This window comes from Engraulis encrasicolus, chromosome 11, assembly GCF_034702125.1.
Source record: "Engraulis encrasicolus isolate BLACKSEA-1 chromosome 11, IST_EnEncr_1.0, whole genome shotgun sequence".
Lineage (NCBI taxonomy): Eukaryota > Metazoa > Chordata > Actinopteri > Clupeiformes > Engraulidae > Engraulis > Engraulis encrasicolus.
In genome coordinates, this window is record NC_085867.1 from 6,956,483 (window position 1) to 6,983,511 (window position 27,029).

The 27,029-nt window shown below is 44.4% G+C and overlaps 1 protein-coding gene across 4 annotated transcripts in view; it reads right to left on the bottom strand.

The window, feature by feature from the left end:
* Positions 1-238: 238 nt before the first annotated feature.
* The window catches only part of scarb1 (scavenger receptor class B, member 1), a 34,476-nt gene continuing 7,685 nt past the window's right edge, over positions 239-27,029 (bottom strand). Inside the window, exons 4-14 of one of the 4 annotated variants that reach the window (XM_063209816.1) lie at positions 24,862-25,065; positions 24,456-24,551; positions 23,910-24,025; positions 21,367-21,533; positions 19,588-19,706; positions 11,691-11,764; positions 11,427-11,478; positions 9,865-10,011; positions 9,028-9,066; positions 8,358-8,433; positions 1,753-1,848 (exon numbers count right to left, since the gene is read on the bottom strand). In XM_063209816.1, the coding sequence (XP_063065886.1) occupies positions 1,841-1,848; positions 8,358-8,433; positions 9,028-9,066; positions 9,865-10,011; positions 11,427-11,478; positions 11,691-11,764; positions 19,588-19,706; positions 21,367-21,533; positions 23,910-24,025; positions 24,456-24,551; positions 24,862-25,065 (1,098 nt within the window). In that variant the 3' untranslated portion in view covers positions 1,753-1,840. The other 3 variants (XM_063209818.1, XM_063209817.1, XM_063209815.1) reach the window with 3 other exon arrangements.

Here is a 27,029-nt window from a genome sequence, read left to right on the forward strand (position 1 = left end):
TCCCCCCTTCCCCTTGCAATAATAGAACCCGGAAACAATGGTCCAATGGAACCTCTCTCTATCTACTCTCTCTGACTCAACCTCTGATTGTTGGAAACCGCTGTCGGTCAAGAAATTAGCTCACGTGGATGGCTGCCAGTGTCTTGCCCCTCCTCACATTACCATGTTTATAAACAAAACAAAAAACAAAACAAAAACATGTATAGCAGAGCAGATCCACAACAAACACCACACTGAGTTGCGTTTTCAATTTTTTATAACAATGCATTATTATTTATTCACTTATTTTACAAATTACTAGATGTGTACGATTTTAAGGCAAATCATGGGGTCTCCCACCCCCCAAAGTTAGTTTCTTAAAAGTTTCTTCACATTGATGGCTCCACACAGGCTTGACATTTCAACCACAAATGACACTCCAAGTTCATCATGAAACAAATAATAAAACTACTATTTATGAAATCATCACATTTGTGCACATTGTCCCAATCCATATATATATACACACATCAAAACATGTTAAGGCACGTGAGCTGCTGCCCGTGGTCAGTCAGGATTCTTTGCATGTAAACAGTACTGAAGTCCAGAAGGATAACTGGAGCGTTGTGTTTGTTGTCTTGTGTTGTCTTGTGTTGTCAATAAGTTGGCAGTAAGTCCAGACTTGTTATCTCTCTACAGAGAAGTGGAGCAGGAGTGAAGGGCTCTGCGAGGTGAGGGAGTGAAAGACCTTGGGCCTGATACTACAAAGCTGATTCAGGAGTAAACCAGGTTTAAGTTAAGAAGTAAATCATCTAATAGAAGAGCCTGGAGTCCTGTGTGTACTGAAGAAAATGAGGACTCCATGCTCTTCTATTAGACGATTGACCTCTTAACTTGACCTGGCTTACTCCTGAACCAGCTTTGTAGTATAGGCTCCTTGTGGTAACCCCACAGAACCGCTAAACCAGACCCGGCCTCTCAGAATCAGGCCCGTCCTTAGACTCAGTACCAGGTTTTTCAAAGTTCATTCTCTGGCAATCCAGAACTCTTCAGAAGTGCAGTGTAACTTAGTGCTGAGAGAGAGAGAGAAAGATAGAGAGATAGATAAAGATAAAGAGAGAGATAGATAAAGATAGATAGAGAGAGAGAGAAAGAGAGAGAGAGAGAGAGAAAGAGAGAGAGAGCGAGAGAGAGAGAGAAAGAGAGAGAGAGAGGCTGTGTGTGTGTGTGTGAGTGTAAGAGGCGGAGAAAGTGAGAATGAGAGAGTTTGTGTGTCTGTGCAGTAATACTGTGTAAGTAACCGATGATGCAGGCCAGCTACGTGAACACAAGGTGGCAGCCTGTGTGTCCACATGGCAGTGTAGTGGCGTCGCCTGCTCGCCTCATGAGGGGTGTCCATGTGCTGCTCACACCCCCACCCAATGCTCTCGGCCCCCCCCGGAGAGAAAACAGAGCAGGAGGAGGATCGTATAAATGGCGCCAGGTCACATCCAGGGGGCTTGGCAGATGCAAAACAAAGACCAGTGTCGAGGGGAGGGGAGTGCAGCGGCGTGCGGGAATCGAGAAACAAAGTTTGATGAGATGAACACAACAAGAGTCGCACGTCTCTCTCTCCCGAGGTCTTATGAGGATAGAGGGGGACACGCAGTACAGTACTCCACACCACAGTCCCACCTCTTTTCCACAGCAGTTTTTTTTTGTTTTTCAGAAAAGAAAAAAGAGAGGGATTCATTCTTTTTTTCTTTTTTTGAGTCAGTTTTGAATTGCAGGGTTCAGTCAGCTTTGAATAAGAGGGGTGCGTTCGTTCACACACGACGAGTCGGGTTCCTCTTGTGCGTCATCGGACAGGCCTTTCTTCTTCTCACATCTCTGCGGGGGTGAAAAAGAAGAGTGAGATACACAGAAAAGTAGTACACCTCTCAAATACAGCTTGAGCCTATACTACAAAGCTGGTTCAGGAGTAAACCAGGTTAAGTTATGGAGTAAATCGTCTAATAGGAGAGCCTGGAGTGATGTGTGTTCTGAAGAAAATGAGGACTCCAAGCTCTTCTATTTGATTATTAATCTCTCAACTTAACCAGGTTTACTCCTGAACCAGCTTTGTAGTATAGGTCCCTGATGTTGTGGAGGACGGTGTGACCGGTCTGTCAATATTGACAGGTTGTTCTGGTCACACCTCCTGCTATTAGAGGTGTAGCCTCAGGATGGCGGTCCAGGTGTGAGACAGCCAGGACAAGATTGACAGGGAGGTCACACCTCCACAACATTAGCCGTTTTCAAACACGTCACACACTTAAACATCCATGTGACCAGTCGAAACATGTCAGATAAAAGACAAAAACTTTTACATGTCTGAAACAAAAGAAACTTGAAGATTTGATATAACTCTAAGGCATCATGAACGTCATACATCTAAAGTACACCTCTGTTAGAGCACAGTACACTTTTCTCTCTCTCTCTATATGCATGCATTGCTCAGTGCGAAATACACACATACACACACTCATACATGCATGCACAGGCATACATGTCTTGAATAAGAAAGGACACTTCTAATCCCTCTTTCTTCGTCTCTGACCGACACGCACGCACGCACGCAAGCGCACTCAAGCGCACGCACACACGCATGCACGCTACATCGTAAATTGGTAAATAAGACAGTCTGCTGCCCTGAGTTCTAGAATCCTGGCAGAGCTGAGGATCAGCGTCCCTGAGCTGGCCTGCTGGGCAATTACTCAGATATGTGGACACAACAGCCTTACCTGAGCCAATTTCAATCATCTTTTCCTTGGCCTTTACTTGTGGTGTGTGTGTGTGTGTGTGTGTGTGTGTGTGTGTGTGTGTGTGTGTGTGTGTGTGTGTGTGTGTGTGTGTGTGTGTGTGTGTGTGTGTGTGTGTGTGTGTGTGTGTGTGTGTGTGTGTGTGTGTGTGTGTGTCAGTGCTTGACACTAAGTTTTTTCTCTTACCAGCCATTTTGGCGAGTGGTTTTCCTGACTCATTGGGCCTTTTCACTAGCCATAATTTTCTTAACCATCATAGCAGTGAACCTTCGGTATCTTCTATCCAACGCCGAAATTCACCCGCATTTGGCTAGCTCGCGGGTGTTAGTGTCAAGCCCTGGTGTGTGTGTGTGTGTGTGTGTAGGGCCAGGACAAAGTCGTCTGAAAGGGCCCCCCAGCCCAATACATCTAATGTAATGAGGACCCAACTGTGGGTCCCCCGATCTCCCTGGGGCCCGGGACAACTGTCCTCTTCGTGTGCATGTTTGTCTTTGGTAACAAAAACAACATAGCCCTCCTCTCAACTTGCGGGACATATGCGTAAGGCAAACCCATACACACCGCTGAAAATGCAAGACAAAAAAAAGAGAGAAGCACTGAAAATGCACTGAACACCAAGCCATTGCTCATGCCACAGAACACAAAAGCAAACACTCATTAGTCTGGACCCCACAGTGCACATACAGTACAGTATACCCAACAGTGAACGCCTACTACTTGCTCTCCAGTAATGCACAAAGCAGGAGCTCACCCCATGCCACACAGTGTCTCAAGCTCCAGCTGCTCACACAAATGCACAAACACTTGCAGATGAACACGCACACACACACACACACACAGATGCACACACACAGACACGCGCACACACACACACGCACACGTTTCCTATAACAGTGTAGATAAAGATCATGAGTAGCTACTTGCTAGAACTGATCAAATCTGCACTGCTGTTAACAACAATAGACTGAGTAGAGTGGTCGACATGAGGCCACTGGGACCTGTCTGACTGCCTGGAGGGGCTTCTTGACAACAGACATGTTTTATGAGTTTACACAAGCAGCTGCAGCAGGATGTACTCACTTGCAGTCGTATTGTGTTCTTTTTGGGAGACGCTTTTGGATAAAAGCATCTGCTAACTGTTATGTACTACACAAGATTTGCTGTGCATATCTGTTAACATGGGAGACACAAGCATCGCGAGGCAACGTGCCTTAACGTGTGACTTAAGTATGGCGATGACAGTCAAGACAGACTTGATCGTTCATGGATTGGGAACGAATTGATTTTGATGCATGCTTACGTTGGGGTGCATTTGAGGGTAATGACAGGGCAGTCATGGGTAAGTTGTTAGGGTGTCAGACTTGTGGCACAAAGGTTGCCGGTTCTACTCCCGCCCGCCAGGTTGGTGGGGGGAATAATTAACCAGTGCTCTCCCCCAACCTCCTCCATGACTGAGGTACCCTGAGCATGGCACCGTCCAGCCACATGGCTCCCTTGGGGCGCCATTGGGGGCTTACCCCTTGCACGGGTGAGGCATAAGTGCAATTTGTGTTGTGTGCAGTGTGCACTTGTGTGCTGTGGAGTGCTGTGTCACAATGGGAGTTGGAGTTTCCCAGGTGGGCTTTCTACTTTCACTTCACTCTCGAATGCACCACCCAGTATTGAATACAACCAGACTACAACATGAAACATACACACAGTCTGGCACCGGATGGTTCAGGAAGCAGAGGCTGTTGTAATTAGTGGGCGGGGTCAAATTCAGTGTTTCCAGATTGGGCTGCTTAGGATGGCCGTCTGCGGGTAAAAATGGCACTTAGCAGAAAAAAAATTTTGGCCATAGAAATCAATAGAATTGGGCGGGATTTAGTGCCTCCAGGTGGGTTTTGAGCATTTTTGGGCTGGAAATCATCAGCCTCATCTGGCAACCCTAGTCAAATTGAGTATATAAGAGAAAGAGGATTGTGGAGTGTTCTCAAATAGAATGTGCTCAAGTTTGGTCTCCTAAGGGGGCGTTGTCCACTCCTTCTCTGTCTGGGGCATTTGCTGACGGCGTGCATAAGATTTGCGCTACCATCATCTACAGTGCCGAAGGAACTCTATTCTCAACCTTAAGCCTCCAAAAGGTCTCCTAACCGCAGGTCTCCTAAAGGGGCGTTCACATGACATCACATGTATCCAGGAAATGCATGGTCCGGAGTTATCTTACTCTAATAGAAGATGCTTGCATCTGCTATCCAGTTCACCACTTCCTGTAGGTTAACTTACGGTAGCCATTTACCACTGAACCATGTTGTTGAAATACCCCCAGGAGTTCTAAAGTCCTAAAGGGGCATTCACATGACATCACACGGATCCAGGAAATGCACAGCCCTGAAGTATCTTACTCCAATCTACTCTCTTTGGTGGGGTTGTTGCCGTCCTTTTGGGTCTTTGGCTGGGTGATCTTGTACACGGAGCAACAGTACCAGACCAACTCACTACTTGGCTAAAGTAGTTTTGGCCGCTAAGCAGGTTTGTCTAGTTTACTAGGCCATAATGATGATAATGACCAACTAGTTCTGTCGTTGGCTCTGCTGGTATCTAGGTCAAAGGAAGCTAAAGGTCTGATGGATGGCAGGTTCAATAGCACACAGAGGCTTTCCAGAGATGCAGGACAGGTCAAGCCCGACCTCTGTGAACTGAAATATTCAAGTCAAGTCAAGTAATTTGAAATACCTCTAAGCAATAAGCAATACCTGTGAGAACTGGCTTTTCGAGATGACCGAGATGGCCAGACCAACACTCTTTGAAGGTCAAGTCACTTTGAAGTCTTTGAGGCTTTTGAAGTCACCATAGTCAGGTTTGGGGAAACTATTGTTTCAAGGAACCGTGGCATTGGCACTGCATTACAAAGTCAAAGTGCAGTAACTGCCTGAGGTCTGAAACTGAGAAAATGCTTTAAAAAGCGGTCATCATGGGAAACTGAGAAAATGCTTTAAAAGCTGTCATTACACATAACTGATGTGGTTAGAAAATGCTTTAAAAGCGGTCATTATGCATAATTGGTGTGATTATTAGTAGAAAAAAAGCAACATGTTTAGTCACGACAAAAGCCAAAAGAGGCATTATATCATCAATTGTCAAGTCTCCCACAAAAAGTACTCGTAGTTACCTCATTTGGCTTGAGTGGACACAGGGCCCAATCGGACAAGCAGCCAGTTTACAGTCCAGTTTCTTCTCTTATACATGGTTTCTACATTTTTGTTTTCCCCTGGCTGCGTGACCCTAGCTGCGCACAACTCAACTTCTGATTGTTGGAAACCACTGTCGGTCAAAAAATTAGCTCACGTGTTTGGCTGCCAGTGTCTTGTCCCTCCTCAAAACACGGTGTTTAACAAACAGAAAACATGTATAGCATGTTCAAGCCGAGAGCAGAGAACAGACCCTAATCTCAAACTGACACGTATAATCTACGTGTTCAGGAACCAGTTGGACAGTTGGTTCGTACTGATAGGAACTGAGAAATGGTTGGTCTTTCCAGGACGGTGAACCATGACGATAACATATAGGAAATGAAAAATGGTTGGTCTTTCCAGGACGGTGAACCATGACGATAACATAAGCATCATCAGTAAGGTCAGCTGTCAACACACTAGCAACATCGCTAGTTAGCAGCAAAAAATGTGGAATACTGTCCTGCCCTGCCCTGTTCAGTCTCAAAAGAGCTTTAGGTGTGTAATCCATACATCCCTGCGGACTAGCACTAGACTAACCTCTGCACCCAAAAACATGAGGGAGGTGATCAATCACCCACGCCGTTGGTGGCATGCTTTCATGTTTGCTGCAGTGAGTATGTGCAAGATTTGCTCTGTGCAGACAGAGGCACATCCGTCACCAGGCTAGGCAGGCAGGCAGCTACTTGGGGACCCCAAGAACTATAGATCAGGGGTGGGGAAACCTTTTCATTCGAGGGGCCACTTCAAATTCATCCATGGGTCGTAAAAGTCCACCAAGGGCTGCACTATGAACACAAACCAGGTTTTCCTCCTTCCCCCATATTGAAGGCGGCAACCTTTACAACAGACCCCACCTTCACTAAGCCCCTGAAATATAACTTAATTGTATTGCAATGTAATTTTAAAGATTCCTTTACAAAACATGTCATATTTCATGTGAAGCAACATAACATTACATTTATATAGGGGGCCGGATAAGACGGCCTAAAGGGCTGCAAATGGCCCTTGAGACATAGCTGTTATTCACCATCTAGCGATATGGAACCTAAGACTTTAAACTACAGTAGTGGCAATTTTTTGTGAATATTTATTCTTTTGAATTGGGGCCCCTACTTACCATAGAATTGTTTGTGTGTGTGTGTGTGTGTGTGTGTGTGTGTGTGTGTGTGTGTGTGTGTGTGTGTGTGTGTGTGTGTGTGTGTGTGTGTGTGTGTGTGTGTGTGTGTGTGTGTGTGTGTGTGTGTGTGTGTGTGTGTGAAATTCAAATAGCTTGTATGGCAACAATGTGGAAGTATTATGTAAGGAGAGGGCATCCAAAAAAAAAAAAACATGAATGGAGAACTCACCAAACTCACCTAAGGAGAGCCAACAGGGGCAAGAAGACACACTGTATATGTCTACGAGAGTCTCACAGCCCCCCAAAAAATTAAATAAAATAAAACTGTACAAAGAAAATATCACCAACAAAATGACAAAGGAGTGCAGGAAATCAGAGTGAGGTGAAGTGCTGATTGGGACATCATTAGCAGTGAGGGTGAACAGGGTGCACAGCACACACACCCGTGATATGATACCATATGATACGGCGGAGCCTGGAGCTGTATACAGGGGCCCGGGTCATAGGGGCCGGAAAGGGGGTGCTGCATCCTCGCTTTTGGGTTCCCTACACGAGACCTTTTGTTATTGTTGACAAATACACGTCTCTTTTCCACTGCCGATTTTCTGGTAGGCCTACAGCTCAACACAGCGTGACTCTGCCGCCGCTTTTTGCTTCTCGATTAGGCACGACACAGCTCAATCGAAAAGCAAAAAGTGTCGTCCGAGTCGCGCTGAGTCGAGCTGTAGGCCTACCAGAAAATCGGCAGTGGAAAAAGAGTCTAAAGAATGAAGAAAAACAAATGCACCACCACTTTAGAACTCGTTCCGGCGCCCTTGACCCAGGTTAGGCCCGTGTTAGGCCCAGGTCTGGGCCGTAGCTGTACCAGAAGCACAGCAACAACCTGTACATACTGTTCTGTGCTCAGAAATGTCTGCCCTGGGCTGGTGGGTTTCAATGGGTGGTGGGTGGAGCTGGAGGGAGGGGACTCATACACCTCTCTTCACCCAAATCAGTGACCCAAGGCCAAGTCCCAAGTGTTTATTTGAGTAGCCATAATGGAATTTGTGCACGTGTGTCCATGTGTGTGTGTCCGTGTGTGTAAGTATGTGTGTATGTCCATGTGCATGTGCGTGTGTGTACATGTGTGTATGTCCGTATGTGTGTGTGTGTGTGTGTGTGCGTGTGTGTGTGTGTGTGTCTGTGTGTGTGCATGTGTGCGTGTGTGTCGGTGTATGATGATAGAGACATCAAGTTGAGTGTCTGCTAAAGGAAGACAGTTCCCACCTGTGTTGTGCAGCACATATTTCTCCATCTGTCTGTCATTGTCTCTGGGCGTGTGTTTTGAGCCATTAGCCTTCTCCTAGAACAAACAGCCACAGCTCGTTGAGGCGCCACAGAGGGCGGGAAGGGCGGACATGATTGGTTGATAGGTCGCTACGGCGTGCGACCTGAGCCAATAGCCGAGCTTTGCACATTCAAGGGACATTGATGATACAGTAGCCGTTGTGATTTGTGGTTAGACAGACGGTGCAAAACGGGGAGGGATTTAGTATTGTGTGTGGTGGTGTTATTGGTTTGTGGCATGCAGTGGACAAGAATCAAGCAATTCGATTGGTCGATCGGGGAAGTGGGGGAGTGGCATTCTGGAATTTCGTCTCAGCATCATGCGTCATACTGAGAACTTTTTGATCATGTGAAAATATAATTTAAAAAACATGACAAAATGCTTTCAATTAAAAGAAAGCAAAATAAAAAAGCTGAATCCCTGTTGTTTTTGTTTCACGCGATAAGCCGTCAGAGGAAATTAGTTTAAACAGCCCTGCGCAGTCCCTTCTTTTGACTTTTGTTGTCTAAAGAATAAATGCATAACCCAAGCACATGCTGGAGGTTCGACGACGCTGCATTCATTAAGAAAACATTTTAAAAAGTCAAGCCCTTGAGGTAAAAAACAAACCCCTTCTTGTTGCTTTTCCACCAAGGATTTTTTCTGACGCTGTGAAACACAGTTTATATAATAAAAAAAGTTATTTCTCACAGCAAATAACAGGGAAAAAATGCAAATGTGGACCATCTGTAAAAAGTCAAAACTGAACAAGCTGAATAACTACGCTTGACTGTTTCATTACATCATAAAACCCTGACTGAAATGCCTTCAAATGGGTGTTGGTGCTGTGTGTAGTTTCCCGCCCTGGTGCTTCTGGTTAGATATTTGCACGCCCGAGTGCATGGCATGCAAATAGTTACTGGACATACACCTCCTCATACCACCCGTGGACATTCACAGTTACCCTTGTTTAGCAACAGATACTGTACACGCACACACGCACGCACGCACAAACACACACACTTGCACATCCCATCCAAAAATGTTAGCAAGACACCTCCACCAAGCCCACACACTTGTACCACAATAGCCAACACAAGCACACACACAAGGAGAGAGCGAGAGAGCGAGAGAGAGAGCCAAACACACAGAGAGAGAGAGAGAGAGAGAGAGAGAGAGAGAGAGAGAGAGAGAGAGAGAGAGAGAGAGAGAGAGAGAGAGAATTTCTCTCTTTTCATCACCCTTCTTCTCATACACACACACACACACACACACACACACACACACACACACACACACACACACCCACACACACACACACACACACACACACACACACACACACACACACACACACACACACACACACACACACACACACACACACACACACACACACACACACACACACACACACACACACACATAATGAGGAAACCCAGACGTCGTTGCGGTGGCATTGCATACCTTGTCTAAGGTCAGGAGCATGGCGGCTCCCAGTATGGTGAGTAGGCCCAGGCCTATGAAGATGTACTGCGTATACTCCATGATGGCCGGCAACACCACCAGGTTGGTGTGGAACGTCTTCAAGATGGGGCCATCGATGTAGCCACTCTGCAGCGTCACACAGAGTAGACACATATACAACACATAGGTTCAAACACAGCATGACACAAACGCATATAAAACACAGAGGTTTAAACACAGCATCACACAGACACTAGGAATGAGACGCCACGTAACACAGAGGTTCAAACACAGCATCACACACAGACACATATATACAACACAGAGGTCCAGGGTCAGAGGATGAGAGGCCGGCATGGGTCAGAGGGCCAATAACTGAGTGGCGCTGTGATTTATGTAACTGAGGTGTTCCGCACGCAGTCCGCACCCCCCTCGGGTCTCGAACTCGCCACCGCATTGGTTCGGGTATGGGAGGCACAGCACCATAGAGCTGGAAAGTCCCGCCCCTTAGTTCCGCATTTCATGGGACCTAAGCTGACCATCTAACAACATGGTAGCGAGTAAATATCTTCTGATTTCAGTCATTATATGTGCTGGGCTACAAATATGCTGCTTAAGAGGCTAGATATAGATTATTCATGCAGAAGTTTCGATATTTTGTTCCAAGGCCGTCTGCAAGAAAAATGTGAAGAAACACAGCATTCTAAATCGTGTAGTGTTTCGCAGGAAAAATTAAACAAAAATATCAGAAACAACATATGTGGAGCTCCTGGCACAATTCAAAGGATTTTGAAATATCATTTTAATACCGCCATTGGATTACATGCTAACATTTTCTGCTAAAAACGCCATTGAGGTCCCATGAAATCGGGGGAAGTGATGTCACTTTCAAGCTCTATACCACTGAGGTAGAGGAACAGTCCGATAGCTCAGCGCTACCGATACTGTATAACGCTTCGGGAGAGAGGTTTACTAACGTTCTATCATGCCACACTCTGCTAGTTGGCCTCCGTTACATTTATGTACCTAAAGTAATAGTAGAGGTCTCGGGTTCAAAATGTGCCATGTTTGTGCCTCAGGGCCTGGGTGTTCTAATGGATAGCAGAGTTTAATAAAGAAAAAAACACACACATTCATCTCAAAAAGTTTTTGAGTGCAGTACATGAAACTGAAAATAAAGTCTGCACACCAATCTGCCGTTCTTTTCTTAATTTAATGAGGTGACATTTCGGGCAGCAGGCCCTCCATGCATGCTGCCCAAAACGTCACCTTATTAAATGAAGAAAAATGGGGGATTGGCGTGCAGACTTCAGTTTTCAGTCTTCTTAGGGATAGCAGAGACTTGCCTTGACTTGGCTGGAATCTACCATATCTGATATATGGGGAGCCTTGTTATGCTAAAGTTCGCGCAACCCTGACCTAGACTAAACCGTCCCTTCAGGGATGTTTTTCTGGACATCGTATGGCCTTGAGCTCTTAATCTCTGACCTCTGCCAATTAGCGTTATCTTGTGGCGCCTTTCTCCCTCATCATCACTCTCACTCACAAACACACAGTCTTACCTCTCCAAACCAGATCATGGGCATCACCACTTCAGAGATCTTGCCCGTCTCTCTAGAAGATAGACAAACAGAAGCATACGTACATTGTTTTTATTATTCAGTTACATAGTTGTGTAATATATCTTTTAAAAACGGCCAAAATAAGAGTCACACAACTTAAAGACTAAAAAGACTTAAGATACTGTTTCCATTTTCCATACCGTGTGTGTGTGTGTGTGTGTGTGTGTGTGTGTGAGAGTGTGTGTGTGTGTGTGTTCCCCTTACGTGATTCCACTGACTTTCTTGATAAGCAGGTTGAGTTGCAGGCGGACAGATACGTTCATAGGTACTCCAGTCTCCTACAAAACACACACACACATTCAAGGGTCAATGCCACCTCCTACGACATTCAGCAGAGATTCTCTGGGTCATAGTACACACCCCTCCCTCTCAGGATCTCACACATCCATACACATATACACGCTATTCACTATCATATTCACCATCAACACACGTCAGGGGTCATGGTAAAACATTGGCCCACAATACGCAACACGCGTGTATACATATACATACAATACACGCTATTCACTATCATATTCACCATCAACACATGTCAGGGGTCATGGTAAAACATTGGCCCACAATATGCAACACACATGTCCTCATCACACCTCACCATAACAAAAACACAACTTTACAGTATATGCAGTCACACACACACACCTGCTGCCAAATGGGTTACTTTGACTTAAATTCAGACAGAATATCAATCCAATAGATGTTTATGTTGCATTGCTTCAGGCTGGGGTTCTTCACAGGGGCTTGGGGCCCAGGGATTTACCCGAGCACGTAGAATGCCATTTAAAAGTTTTAATGTAGCAAAGAGAGATATCCTCCGCGCTCCTGCACTTCACAATCTGGTGCGTCTCGGGAAAGGACTTGGTAAATGCAGGGGAAGAAAGGAATCACCTGAGCATCTTCAGATGTGGAAATTAACTTGTTTTATTGGGCAAGCGCCAAGACTAACGTTTTGACGTTCACACGTCTTCTTCAGAGTCGAACAACTTAATTTCCACATCTGACGATGCTCCGGTGATTCCTTTCCTCCCCTTAAAAGTTTTAATGTTGGTGCATCAAATGACAACATACATGCATGAACATCGACTCAACAAAATCAACATTGATTCCTCAAAATCGAGGCATGCTATGTCAATTTGTACTGCCAATTGCAGTCATCCTCTCCATACAGGCTAAAATACAAGAAATAAAGTGCAGGTACTTGATACACAAAATGCATAATAAATGTGTACACACTATTACAATCTCAATTATTTAACTGACGGAGAGGTGTAAAATTTCACACTTTAAAGTGATACTGTCCCATTTTTGGAAATAAGCTCATATTACACATCCCCTTGAGTTAAATAATTGTGTTTTACCGTTCTCCTGTACTTTCAACCGTTCTCTGAGTATGGCAGTGCAAATTTTACCTCCGTCTCATAGGAGTCCATGTTAACTGCTAGCTTGGAGGTAAAATTTGCACTGCCGTACTCAGAGAACGGTTAAACGTACAGGAGAAAAGTAAAACTCAATTATTTAGTTCAAGGGGATGTGTAATATGAGCTTATTTCCAAAAATGGGACAGTATCACTTTAAGCATGATGTATCGGACATGAATGTCTGCTATATATTGTTACAGTATATTGTCTGTTAGTCTTACTACTGTAGTACAGAACCTAATGGACACTTTCAAATGTTTTCTTGCTGCCAAGCAACAACTTGTCACTCAGTGTGTGTGTGTGTGTGTGTGTGTGTGTGTGTGTGTGTGTGTGTGTGTGTGTGTGTGTGTGTGTGTGTGTGTGTGTGTGTGTGTGTGTGTGTGTACACAACAGGTGGGCTATTGATTACCAATGGAGAACAATCTATCTCTAAGTCTATGGCAAGGACGAATCCGTGCTCCACACAAACTGAGAACCTTGCACAGTGACCTGCAGAGGAGAGGACAGGACAGGACAGGACAGGTGGACTCATCCCTTTCGCTCTTCTTCACAGATTAGCTGTGAAAGATAAATGCCTCTGTATCTCTTTCTGATTAGCACCCATTAACCCCAGGGTGTCATAACGGTGATACACCAAAGCAAAGCTATCATCTGGGGTAAATGTCAAGTTCAGAAAACACCCACACACTTAGCTCCAAAAAAAAAGAGAGAGAAAGTAAAGAACCGTATCCCGTGTTCTGTGGTTTTTGAACTTTTCATATTGATCAAAATGTTCCTGCCTTACTCCTGTACTGCACCTGGACAACTGAAGGCTTGTGCACAAGGGCTTCCATGTACCTCAGGTGTGGGAAACCTTTTTCCTTTTAGGGGCCACTTGAAATGGTATTAAATCCTCCATAGGCCGTCCTACGAACACAAATCAGGATTTCCACCTGCACTTTAGGCCTATATTGAAGGCGACCACCTTTACAGATCCAACATCTTCACTAGGCCCCTGAAAATACAACTTAATTGCATTGCAAATGTTATTTCTAACACTTCTTTACAAAACATGTCATATCTCGTGTGAAACTGCATAACATCAAAATTACGTCGGGGGGTAGATAAGCCGGCCTCAAGGGCAGTAAACGGCCCTCTACACATAGAGTAGGTTCCCCACCCCCTGGTGTAATGTACCACCTGGACAAAGTCTGTACAAAGTCTGACAAAGTCTGAAGTCTGAAGACAAAGAAGGGGACTTTAAGCGGTGACACTTGGGGGGTCAGACCAGGACAGGGACCGCAGCAGCTGTCAGGTCACAGTAGGGCTGCACGACTATGACACAAATCATAATCTAAATTATTTGGGTCAAAACCGGAATCGCAAATATTAATCACGATTATTTATTTTTTGCAGATTTAAAAAAATATATCTAACAAAATGGAATATAACCAAGAATGAATTATATGTGGGACGAGCAAAATAAAACTGAACTGTAATTATTAAGAGGCAATAGCATGAAACTTAGGTCACAGCCTTCCTTATTCAACACCAGGGCTCTAAATTAACTTTTTTCATCACCAGTGAAAATGGCTAGTAGATGTTAAATCTTAATTTCGGCTTCAATACACTTTTTCACACAAGCCTCCTTTTTTCCATTATCTTGAGTGATTACTACTATTAATACACGGATGTTAAGTGCAGGAGCACACGCCGACCTTTGTTGGTCTTTTGTCATTCAAATCTTAGATGCGAAACACACCAATGAGTCAAAGGGCCTAGTAAGTGGTATCAGCCAAACTGAAATTTGGTCGGTTGGCTGGTGATAATTTAGAGCCATGTTCCAACACGTCATGTAAACCATGATCTCAAATGGTTTTCAAATAAGGTGTCTTTAAGTACATTGTTATTCAGTAGTTATTCGGGTTTTTTTTAAACTATCATTCACATATTATTTTTTAAAGGTGCACTGTGTAAGACTGTGGTCAGAGTAGGTATTGCAACTATGCTGCTCATTGAAACTGTGCTGTTTATTGCCAAATTTGAGCTTTTCATGAATATTAATAAATAATAAACCAATACATGCTAGTTTGACCAAAGCTAAAAATGCGTATTTTCTGCAAATTCAATGGCGGACTATGGAGAAGATCTCCCTTTTCATGTATGATAAAAAATCTCAGTCCTAATGAATACTTAGAATTTGATGGTGGTGCTAAGTATTCATGAAAAAGGTAACATTTGAGAATGGTCAGAAAGAATTCTGGAAAGAATTCTGGAGCTACTAAAACTATTACACAGGGCACCTTTAAGATTCACCCACTGTTCTGTTCTATAACATGACTCAATCATTTTTAGCTATCTATTACAGTGTATGTCTGCATCTTAGCAGAAACATCTGGTTTTAGAAGTTCATGTGTAGTGGTTATGAAAAAACTAGCTGTGTGTGTGTGTGTGTGTGTGTGTGTGTGTGTGTGTGTGTGTGTGTGTGTGTGTGTGTGTGTGTGTGTGTGTGTGTGTGTGTGTGTGTGTGTGTGTGTGTGTGTGTGTGTGTGTGTGTGAATGGATATGCTAGTGCTTGTCTTATATCATAACGTCCTGTTATGCAAGTTGGGGGTTGGGGGATACCCTGACCATAGCATTGCAATCAGAGCCCATGCACTGTACTGCACTTATCAATAAAGGTACCGTCTTTCCTGTAAAATCAGAATGTAAAAAAGGCTGAAAAGCTTTACATCTTATTTTGCACATTTAACCTATGTGGGATTTTTGTTTTAATTTGATTGACGTCGTCTGAATTGTCGAAAACGGACAAACTTAAGTGTGTGAACTGAACTGAGAACTAGGGCACATGCCAAAGTGCAACCAGACAGCACGAGGTGTTTCTGTGCAAATGTCATATCGGGACGTAGAGTTGGCTTTGCCTGCAACACCAGTCTCTCCCTCTGCCTCCCTCTCTCATTGAAGTAAATCCACAAACTCATCCAACGAACATTAAAAATGTAACACACACACACACACACACACACACGCACGCACGCACGCACGCACGCACGCACGCACGCACGCACGCACGCACGCACGCACGCACGCACGCACACAGTGCGGCACATTGTGTCCTCATAGTTGTGGCCAAATCTGTGGCTCGGGATGGCTTGCAGAGCTGCCTGAGTAATTGGGCGGCCGTCCCGTCAGCTCGGGTTAGCTGCTTAGCTTAGCTGCTCTCTCTCCCCTGAGCTCCTCTGGCGTCATGCTGAGAATCAAACCCAGCTGCAAGCTTCCCTGCTGAGAACAACATCACGTCTCACTCTCATTCTCAATCACACACACGCGCACACACACACACTAGCGCACACACACACACACACACACACACACACACACACTAGCGCACACACACACACACACACACACACACACACTAGCGCACACACACACACACACACACACACACACACACACACACACACACACACACACACACACACACACACACACACACACACACACGCGCACACACACACACACACACATACACTCACGCACACACTCTCTCTCTCTCTCCCTCGTCAGAGACTTTTGCATTCATTCAGAACAGTACAGTACAGTACAGTAAATTATAGTACAGTACATACATACACTGCACACAAACATTATCAGGATGAAAATACACACGGTATAGAAACAAATCGATGCACGCACACACACACACACAAGACACCAGCATCTGGAAAAATGCATGTTTGTGAGTACACAAACACACACACAGACGTGCACACACAGACGTGCACTGCACACACACGCGCGCACACACACACACACACACACACACACACACACACACACACACACACAGAGTTCCCAGCCCACATCAGGAACGTTAACTGCTCCAAATTACTGGAGTGGAACTATGGCATCCTCCACACACACACAGAGAGACAGAGAGACAGAGAGAGACAGAGACAGAGACAGAGACAGAGACAGAGACAGAGAGAGAGAGAGAGAGAGAGAGAGAGAGAGAGAGAGAGAGAGAGAGAGAGAGAGAGAGAGAGAGAAAGAGAGAGAGAGAGAGACAGAGGAAGCTGAGCCCAGTTGGAGGTTTCAAACTACATGACTGCCTGTGGAGCACAGGGGAGGCAGTGGAGACACTGCCAGACACGGATTAACACACACAAGCGCACACGCACGCACACGCACACGCACACACACACACCCGCACGCGCAAACACACACACACAGACACACTCACAGACGCACACACATAAACAAACAAACGCACAAATACGCGCGCACGCACACACTGCTTTAAGTGGCAAAAATTAAGTGTCGGCACTCAATGCTTCGCCTTCGTCTTCACGATACCATGTGGGTATCCTGCATGACTGACACAATTGCGAATGATTTTGAATTCGAATGATTGGATTATCAACCTGTCCTCATCCATATTGGCTCACTTGAAGTACTGCACACACACACGCACGCAAACACACATACACGCGCATGCACGCATCCACGCAGGGGACAAAGACATTTGACAGGGCCCCAAATACAATACATACAATGGAATGAGGATCCAATCCTGGGCACCCTCTCTCTCTGATCCTGGGACAACTGTCCCCTTTGTCCCCCCCTTTCGGCTTCCATGCATGGACGCACGCACCCACACATGCGTACACGTGCGCGCAAACGTACACCACGCTATCCCCAGTCGTGCCTCATACTTTATCTAGTTGGCATGTTCTGTTCTCCAATACACTAAGTAGGTTAACTTGACACAGACGGCGTGTTTTCCTCCTCCAATAAACTGGTGTGTAAAAAAGTCCATCCCAGACCTTTCGCAATCCAAATGCCTATTCAAGACCTTTAATGTGTTCATTGGCATTGGCATTCATTTTTTTACTGCCATAACAGATGGCAAAATGTTTGTCTTATCAGCTAGCCAATTAGCTTATCAGATCCGGTAAGGACATTAGGCAATTTTTGTGCTTCACCTGAATGAAACTTCTGCAATACACCTCACACATTTTCTATGTTGTTTTTGCCGTAGTAGGGTAGTCAGGGTGGCACAACAACAGATGATACCTGTATTGCATGGATTAAATGTTTTTTTACGGGATTATTTAAGAACATTCATTGCATATACATTACAGTAATTGTCATATTCTATAATTTGAGCATTAGCTGTGGTTGTACCACCTGACATCCTCAACCCTTTTGCAAGTGCAGTCAGTCACCATGTGATATCTTGCTGTATTGCTATAATGCTATTGATGGATTGATTATTGGTTCCGTTTCACATTTGTTAAACAACACCATTTGGTCATCGCACCACACTATAAAAGATCTATTTTCACTGTCATTTCAGTCATTTTTGTCGTGTTCACCATTTTTATTGAAAGCATTATGAGTCTGTATCAATGATACAGTAATGTAGACCTCCTTGGTCTGTATTGTTGAAAATAATTTAAAAAAAAAACACATTCCGGTTTCTTTGTTTCAAGCTATCTTTGTAGCTAGTAAAGTGGCTTGTAGTCAAACGACAGGATTTTCCGGTCTTTCATATTCCTGACGCGAAAATGAGGCGTCTCTGATCGGCTCCCTCCCCCTGCTCTGTGTATCCAAGAGTAGCAACCAGCTGGTAGCTAGGCTAATGGAGGTTTCGTGCCACCAGCCGTCGCTTGTTTTGAAAACATGTGGGAAAAAAAACACACTCAACATGTTTTTAGAAATACAACCGTAAATCTGTGGGCAGACATAAACCCAAGTAGGCAATGCCTTTTCAATGTGACGAAGAGGTGACCCTCCGTATTCCAAAAGGAGCGAGTAAAACTGGCTTTCAGTGAAAGTAGATCTTTAACAAATATCGTTAAGCAAACTTGTATGCTGGTACCTTTAGGGTTTTTGGTGTATTTTTTCCAAAGGTATTACCAAGACCACGTGGTCTCCTGATAAGAGACTCAGATCATGAGAGCTGTTTATGCAACAAATTTAGATAAGGCCTGAAATACCGACTTTTACAGGGCCTGCAAAAGATAACACAATTCCTTTTTTCTTTTCTCTGCAATGTTTATGGTACTGGAAGCCTGCAGTGACAGGGAACCGCATCTTGGATGTCAGGCCACTCATATCTCAGCGATGTCAGGCCACTCTTATCTTTAACATGTGGTCAGATCTGAAGACCAAACCCCAGACGGTTTTGTAAATGACCTGAATCCAAATCACTTGCCTCTGACTCAATGGAGTAGAGTTAAAATGCCGACCAGTCTGTTTTTCTTTATATCTCTGAATACCCTATTTGAAATAAAAGGGTTTTAAATAACTCTTCAACCTTGCCTCACAAGCGAGAGCTGTGGATTCAGTTTATCAGTCAATTAAGTCGTAAAATGAGTGACTAGGCACACCCCTTCTACCTGGAGAAAATAAAGAAAGAGGTGCTATTTATGACCAGCTGGCCAAGTGAAACAGAATAAATACATTCTGTGGAAATTCTGTGGAATAAATATGTGGCAGGACTTTTGAAATTTCTGAACCGGGATGTCCAGAGGGTTATACTACAAAGCCGGTTCAGGACTAAACCAGGTTAAGTTAAGACATAAATCATCTAGAAGAGCCTGGTGCCTGGAGAATTCCACAGAAATTAATGCCCACACCATCAGCCAATCAGAAAAGAGAATTTTGTTACAAAGACAGATAATGTGACTTACAGGGTGGATGTCGATGAAGAGGCCGTGGTCGTCCTCGTTGGGGCTCAGGCCCATCACTGTATCCAGCAGTCCGGGGTCCGCATTGAAGAAGTGAGGCTGGGAGATGAACATTGGGGAGTCTGGACACACAAAGACCTTTATTCAGTACCACAGTCACTTTTTTGTGTGCAACACGCTACCCTACCAGGACCTTACCTTGTGTGTGTGTGTGTGTGTGTGTATATATACAGCTCCAGGCCTTTTTATTAGAATACCATGAAAAAGTTGATTTATTTCCATAATTCCATCAATAATGTTAAACTGTTGTGGATTGTAGATTCATGGCCCAGTTTTTTAACTATTCCAATCATATTTTTTTTTCTTTTTATATACGTTGGCCTTCCAGCTCAAAAACCCATGAATTGGGGAATTCGCATTATTAGAATATTGTTATAAAATCACATTTTTCTTCATCAAAATTCGGGTCACATTAAATCCGTTGAAATTTGGTACTTTCTACATAACATGCAATGGTCAATACTTGGTTAGGACATTCTCTGTCTTCATAATGGCCATGATGCGTTTAACATTGAAGTCAATGGCAAAAACAGTGCATGGGAGTTATGGAAGCCCAGATATCCTTGATGCTTTGCTGTCAGCTGTTCTTGTTTGTTGACCTGGTACCCCACACTTCACTCTTCAATATACCCTGTAGATTTCCATGCCATGTTTTGGTGTTAACTCACCAGTTTAATTCTAACTCACCAGAAATAAAACCCCATTCATTTTCAATGGGGTTTCATTTCTGGTTATTTAGAATTAAACTGGTGAGTTAGCGCCAAAACGTGGCATGGAAATCTACAGGGTATATTGAAGAGTGAAGTGTGGGGCACCAGGTCAACAAACAAGAACAGTTGACAGCAGAGCATCAAGGATATCTGGGCTTCCATAACTCCCATGCACTGTTTTTGCCATTGACTTCAATGTTAAACGCATCATGGCCATTATGAAGACAGAGAATGTCCTAACCAAGTATTGACCATTGCATGTTACGTAGAAAGTACCAAATTTCAACTGATTTAATGTGACCCGAATTTTGATGAAGAAAAATGTGATTTTATAACAATATTCTAATAATGCGAATTCCCCAATTCATGGGTTTTTTGAGCTGGAAGGCCAACGTATATAAAAAGAAAAAAAATAATGATTGGAATAGTTTAAAAAAAACTGGGCCATGAATCTACAATCCATGACAGTTTAACATTATTGATGGAATTATGGAAATAAATAAACTTTTTCATGGTATTCTAATAAAAAGGCCTTGAGCTGTATATGAGTGAGTGAGTGAGTGAGTGAGTGAACTGTTGTAAGGCTGATGGCTGTATTCAAGTGTGTGCTATACTTTTACTGTAATGTACAACAATGTGTAGAAGGTTTTCTAATTGTGTATCTATGTAAGCTGACAGACACCATCATTTCCTTCGGGATTAATAAAAGTACTCTACTCTACTAGTACTGAGCAATTGCATAAAAGAGTAGTAAAGTTGTTATCAATGTCTACTGTAGAACAAGAACCTTTAGTTCCTTCTTTGAGGAACATCTTCCTAGATCAGAGGGAACTACAGTATAGATGGATTTTTTTTGTTTATAAACACAGTGTTGTGAGGAGGGGCAAGACAGTGGCAGCCAACCACGTGAGCTATTTTTTTTTTTGACCGACAGCGGTTTCCATTAATTAGAGGTTGAGTTGTGCGCAGCTGGTTTCGCACAGTCAGGAGAAAACAAACATTTAGAACCCACTATTTCTGCAGCGGCTGACATTGAGGAGTCCAGATTGGCGGCAGGGGCAGAAGCCCTCGTTGGGGGGGTAGTCGCTCCCGTTGGCGAAGAGGGTGGTGGGCGAAACAAAACGGAACACCGGAACGCCCCCCACAACCCCCGGCCTCTGGTAGACCAGCTCCATTGACCTGTGAAGACAAGACAAGAGAGTGTGGTGAACACGGACGTTCGCGCACGCACGCACGCACGCACGCACGCACGCACACAGTGCATCGTTGCAACACACACGAGCAGTACATTGCAGTGAATGGATGGCAGTGTCGTGTCACAATACACTAAAACCTTTGTATTGCATTACATCACATTCGTCTGATATTAGTCTACTGTTGCAGGAATCACACCTGCTATCCTCTGCTGAAAACCCAACTCATTAGCCAATACGAGTCCACAGTTATTCCAAACTTGCACACGCAGGAAAAAAAAAGCTTTGCATTCAAAGAAAATAATACAGTATTGCCTTGCTCTCACAATAAGATTTTGAAACTGCGTCTGCACACTAGTTGCAGTGTTATTCAGTAAGGTGTGAAAGATGCACGTGTTATGGCGTGAAAAAAAACACACCCACACCCTGAACACATCATATGGGGCCTTATCTAAATTGATGGACAAGGTCTATAGTTTATCAACATCAACACAACTCAAACGTCAACTCAATACAACAACATGGCCAGTGGCGGAGCTGTAGGAGGGGCGAGCAGGGCATTTTCCCCTGGGCTCAGGGCCCTCCCGTATTGGTGGTGGGGGGCCTATTATGACTTTGGCAGGCCATATGGAGGGGCCCTAACAGTATTTTGCCCCGGGGCCTCTGAACATGACACAGTATATGCAATTGATGCAAAAAAGCAGACTTGATTGCAAGCTGACTGCCCTTTACTCTATCCACTTACTCGCATGCATGCATGATCCCAGATTAGTTACTATAGGGCAGGTAGATAATGCAAGTAATCTGTCTGGTTACACTGTAGGGGTGTAAATCACAGCCTTCATGACGATACGATACGGTATCGATTTCTTAAATCAGGGATTCGATTTTTTTCGATACTTAAGAATTCCCCATGATACGATGCGATTCGGTTCGATTCGATTTTTTCCAATTACTTTTCCACTACTATTGTGTTGTGGAGCTAGGGCATTGCACATGGGCCAGCGATTCGATTCTTTTCGATTCTTAAGAACGCCCCACGATACGATGCGATTCGATTAAATCGGCGGCCGATACTTCCCTATTATATTGTACATGAATACAGCCTTGGCCAGCTCTTGGTTATATTACATAAACAGGCTACAGCCTTGGCACTATTGGCCAGCTTTGCATAGAGAACCAGGGACTGCTGTACAGGGCTACTTACCCCGTTCGCTCTTTTTTGCGCTCTCTGATGTTGGTATTGAAAGGGCGGTTGTTAGGAAGACTCAAGTAAAATAGCACCGGTAAGAAATGAAAACTACTTTCACCCCTGTATATCATACATCATATATCATAACCCGTTAAGACACGCCGTTATAAATTTGTTGTTAACAGAATGGCAATGACTGAGTCGCAGTACCTCACTAAAGGCCCTGTGTTATGTCATAGTAGAGTAGTACTATAGTAATAAACCTTTCAATGAATATTACAGCGCGTCTCAGACAGTATTGTGTGCATTAAAGGGGCTACGTATTGCCTGCTCCACTAACGGGCCATAAACGTCCAGCATGCCTCATAAATATGGAACGACACACGGCTGGTGACTGGTTAGGACTCCCTGGAGTGCCATTTAATGAACACAGTTCATGAAGGTCTTCAGTGCCTCACAAGCCTTCAGCGGGGAGGTCGAGATGTGAGGCAGGCACGAAGCATGCATATCGCCAGCCTTAGGACTGTGCTAACAGATCACACATTGATGTTTAGGATTATAGACTATAAATCATGGAGATAAGAACACCTTGCTCACATCATGTGATCTCTTTTGTACCTAAATATGAGATGTGGCCAGGGATACTTACAGTAAAACGGCATCATTTAGATTGTGCATGTGCGTGTCTGTCTGTGTCCGTCCCTATCTATGCGTGTGTGTGTCTGTCTGTGTCCGTCTGTATCTATGTGTTTGCGTGTGTGTGTGTGTGTGTCTGTATCTATGTGTGTGTGTGTGTGTGTGTGTGTGTGTGTGTGTGTGTGTGTGTGTGTGTGTGTGTGTGTGTCTGTATCTATGTGTGTGTGTGTGTGTGTACCTGCAGGAGTCTGGGCTCCAGAAGGGTAAGGTGTGTGTGTGTGTGTGTGTGTGTGTGTGTGTGTGTGTGTGTGTGTGTGTGTGTGTGTGTGTGTGTGTGTGTGTGTGTGTGTGTGTGTGTGTGTGTGTGTGTGTGTACCTGCAGGAGTCTGGGCTCCAGAAGGGTAAGGTGTGTGTGTGTGTGTGTGTGTGTGTGTGTGTGTGTGCGTGCGTGCGTGCGTGCGTGCGTGCGTGCGTGCGTGCGTGCGTGCGTGCGTGCGTGCGTGCGTGCGTGCGTGCGTGCGTGCGTGTGTGTACCTGCATGAGTCTGGGCTCCAGAATGGCAAGGTGGACTCGGTGGTCATGAAGGGCGGCCACATCTGGCCAGCAGTACCGTTGATCATGTTACACTGATCAGTACCCCAGTAGTTCACCTGGAGAGCAGATAAGGAGAAATGAGGAGAGATGGGGAGATGGAGAGATGGAGAGAGTTAAAGAGAGAGAGAGAGAGAGAGAGAAAACTTTGGGATGAAAAATACACATAGAGAGACAGCCAGGCTACACACATTCAGGCTTGGTACACCAACTTGGTAACCCAACTTGTGTCATAGGCTAGGACTGTGTGTATATGCACAGGGAAAAAATGGGTGTGAGTGCATGTTGCACATGTCAAAATAAATAGAAGAAATGGATGCCACAAACAGATAGAGGTTGAGAACAATAAAAGGCTTCCCTGACCAAATGCCCACCGAGTATAGCTCAGGGATGCAAAATGAATTTCAGTACAAACTGACGATAAAGTGCACTCGTATCATATGGTATCGTATCATATATGGTATTGTATCGATTGGTATTGTAGCGTACCTCTCTCAGGCCGTTCCAGGAGTCCACTTTGTGTACTTTGCGGATGTCATCTACGCCAGTATTCACCGTGAACAGGCCGGTATTGGAGTTATTGAACTGCAAATAGACACACAAATAATGAAATAAACAACCAGTGCACATACGCATCATTAAGATCATCAACGATGTCATTATTAAAACTTTGCTAGAATCTAATAAAGAATTCTAATATTAAGAAAGAATCGAATAAAGTTACACTCTACACAAAAGAATCGAATAAAGTTACACTCTCACCAGAGGTTCTAATGAAGTTACACTCTACACAAAGTGCTGGGGGAAACCCTGTGTGTGTGTGTGTGTGTGTGTGCGCGTGCATGCGTGCGTGCGTGCGTGCAGCTGTATGGGTGCGTGTGCGTGTTCCTCTCACCTCTGCGAAGAGTCCAAACTTGCCGGAGGAGGGCAGCATGCCGGGGAAGTACTTGTTGAGGAAGTCCACCAGCTTGCTGTCGTACCCCCACATCAGCTCCCCGATCGGCTTGGTGAGGAAGGCGCCCTCCTTGAAGGCCTTGAAGGAGGCGCTCACCATCACCCGGATGGGGAACGGCATCTTCTCCATCATCACCGCCGCACCCTTCACACACACACACACACACACACACACACACACACACACACACACACACACACACACACACACACACACACACACACACACACACACACACACACACACACACACACACACACACACACACACACACACACACACACACACACACACACACACACACACACACACACACAATACAGGTAAGGTCCCACATGGGAACACGCTCTCGGGAGGGGGGGTTATTCCAAGAACATGGTTAAGTGATAAGCCAGGCTAAGTTAACTCAAAGGAAGTGGTAAACCTGCTACCATATACCTGGCCCATACTTGTGGATTCCCGGCTCTTCAGTTGTGTGTGTGGGGGTCCTGACCTTGTGAATATATGTATGGTGAGTATATGTGCAATGTTGTCTGTAATGTCTCTGTGTCTTTTTCTGTATTTATGCATGTATGCTGCTTGGTACCTTTATTTCCCTCAGGATCAATAAATAATACTCTACTCTACTCTACTCTACTCTACTATACTCTACTCTACTCCTCTCTACATGTCATTTGGTTACACAAATAAGGCTCCAGGCTCTCCTATAATACAATTTTCCACTACTTCAAGGTTGACCTAACCTGGTTTACTACTGACCCTAATATAAACAGGGGGTGAAGTGTAGTGGCACGCCATGCTAAAGCAGGGTAACATGAATAGGCTTTATATGCCCATAGGGAGTGTACCCAGGTTGGAATGTGGCCATGGTCATTTCCCAAGCCTACCCCATCTCTCTTCCTAACCACTGTCTTATGTCATGATTTTCATGATCCTATCCACAACAAAAGGCAAAAAGCCCACATTTTAAGTAAGAAATGAAAAAAATAAAACATAATAAACAGAACAAAAGAAATGTTATTGCAAGCTTCTCTTGATAATCCAGTGCAAAGCAGAAGAGGAGCAGAATAATGCGCAAGAACAACATTAACACTTGATGGCCCAGCTCTCTAAGAAGCTAGGGATTGTTGCTACATCATGACATTTTCTGTAGGCTTTAGGCATGTGCCCAGCGTGGCAGGTCATTTGCATGATAAGAGTATGGACTTAACCGTCATTAACGACTACCTTTACTGGACTACCTTCCTACTTCTGAGTCCAAGGTCTGTATATACATATGATTATAAAATAGTCATAACATTTTGCATTTATGGTGGATGCTGGAAGAGAGCCTTGTAAATATGTGTGCATGTTCACACCAGTAATACTGAAACACTGCTAGGCTACTCTGTCTGTCTGCTTGTGAAGAAACTTCCCCTCAGTTGAAAAAACATAATCAGGAACAGGCCTCTATCGTCTGGAAATAATCTGACAGAGTCATTTTCATACTCCAAAACTCCCCAACACAAGCAGTGGGACAAATATCTGCACAACCCCCTGGAGATTCTACAAGCCACTCCTGCTGTGCGAAGCCCAATGACATGACAGATTTATTGAACAATTTGGACAGCCAAAACAGTTCTGGCTTCTGAGGCAACAATGACAAACGTGCAAGAGAGAAAACTTCATCCAGGCACTCCAAACACAAACGTGCATTGGGGCATATCTGCACATAGAACATCTTGCAAAAAGAGAAACACTTTCTTACCTTTCTTCCTACATCAGGGCCATAGGATGTAGTTATGCAATCTGTGTAATGTAACCCGAGATGTAACAAGTAATGTAGCCAGTGATGTAACCGGTGATCAGTAACCAATGACACATGTTTAACCCATTGACGCCTAAGGCACCTGCAAAAAAATGGTGCTGAATGCATGAGCCCTTTTTAAGAAAAGCTGCCCTCAGCCTATAAAAACCTAAATATCTCAGCTTCTGAATCACATAAAAAATATGCGCTAAGTTGCATTTAAACGCTAAGACCCTCATCTTTCATTAAAATGTGTTCAATCATCTCAAACAAAAAGAGATTTTTAATAAAGTTGTCTCAAATCTCATGAGCCTGAATGTTG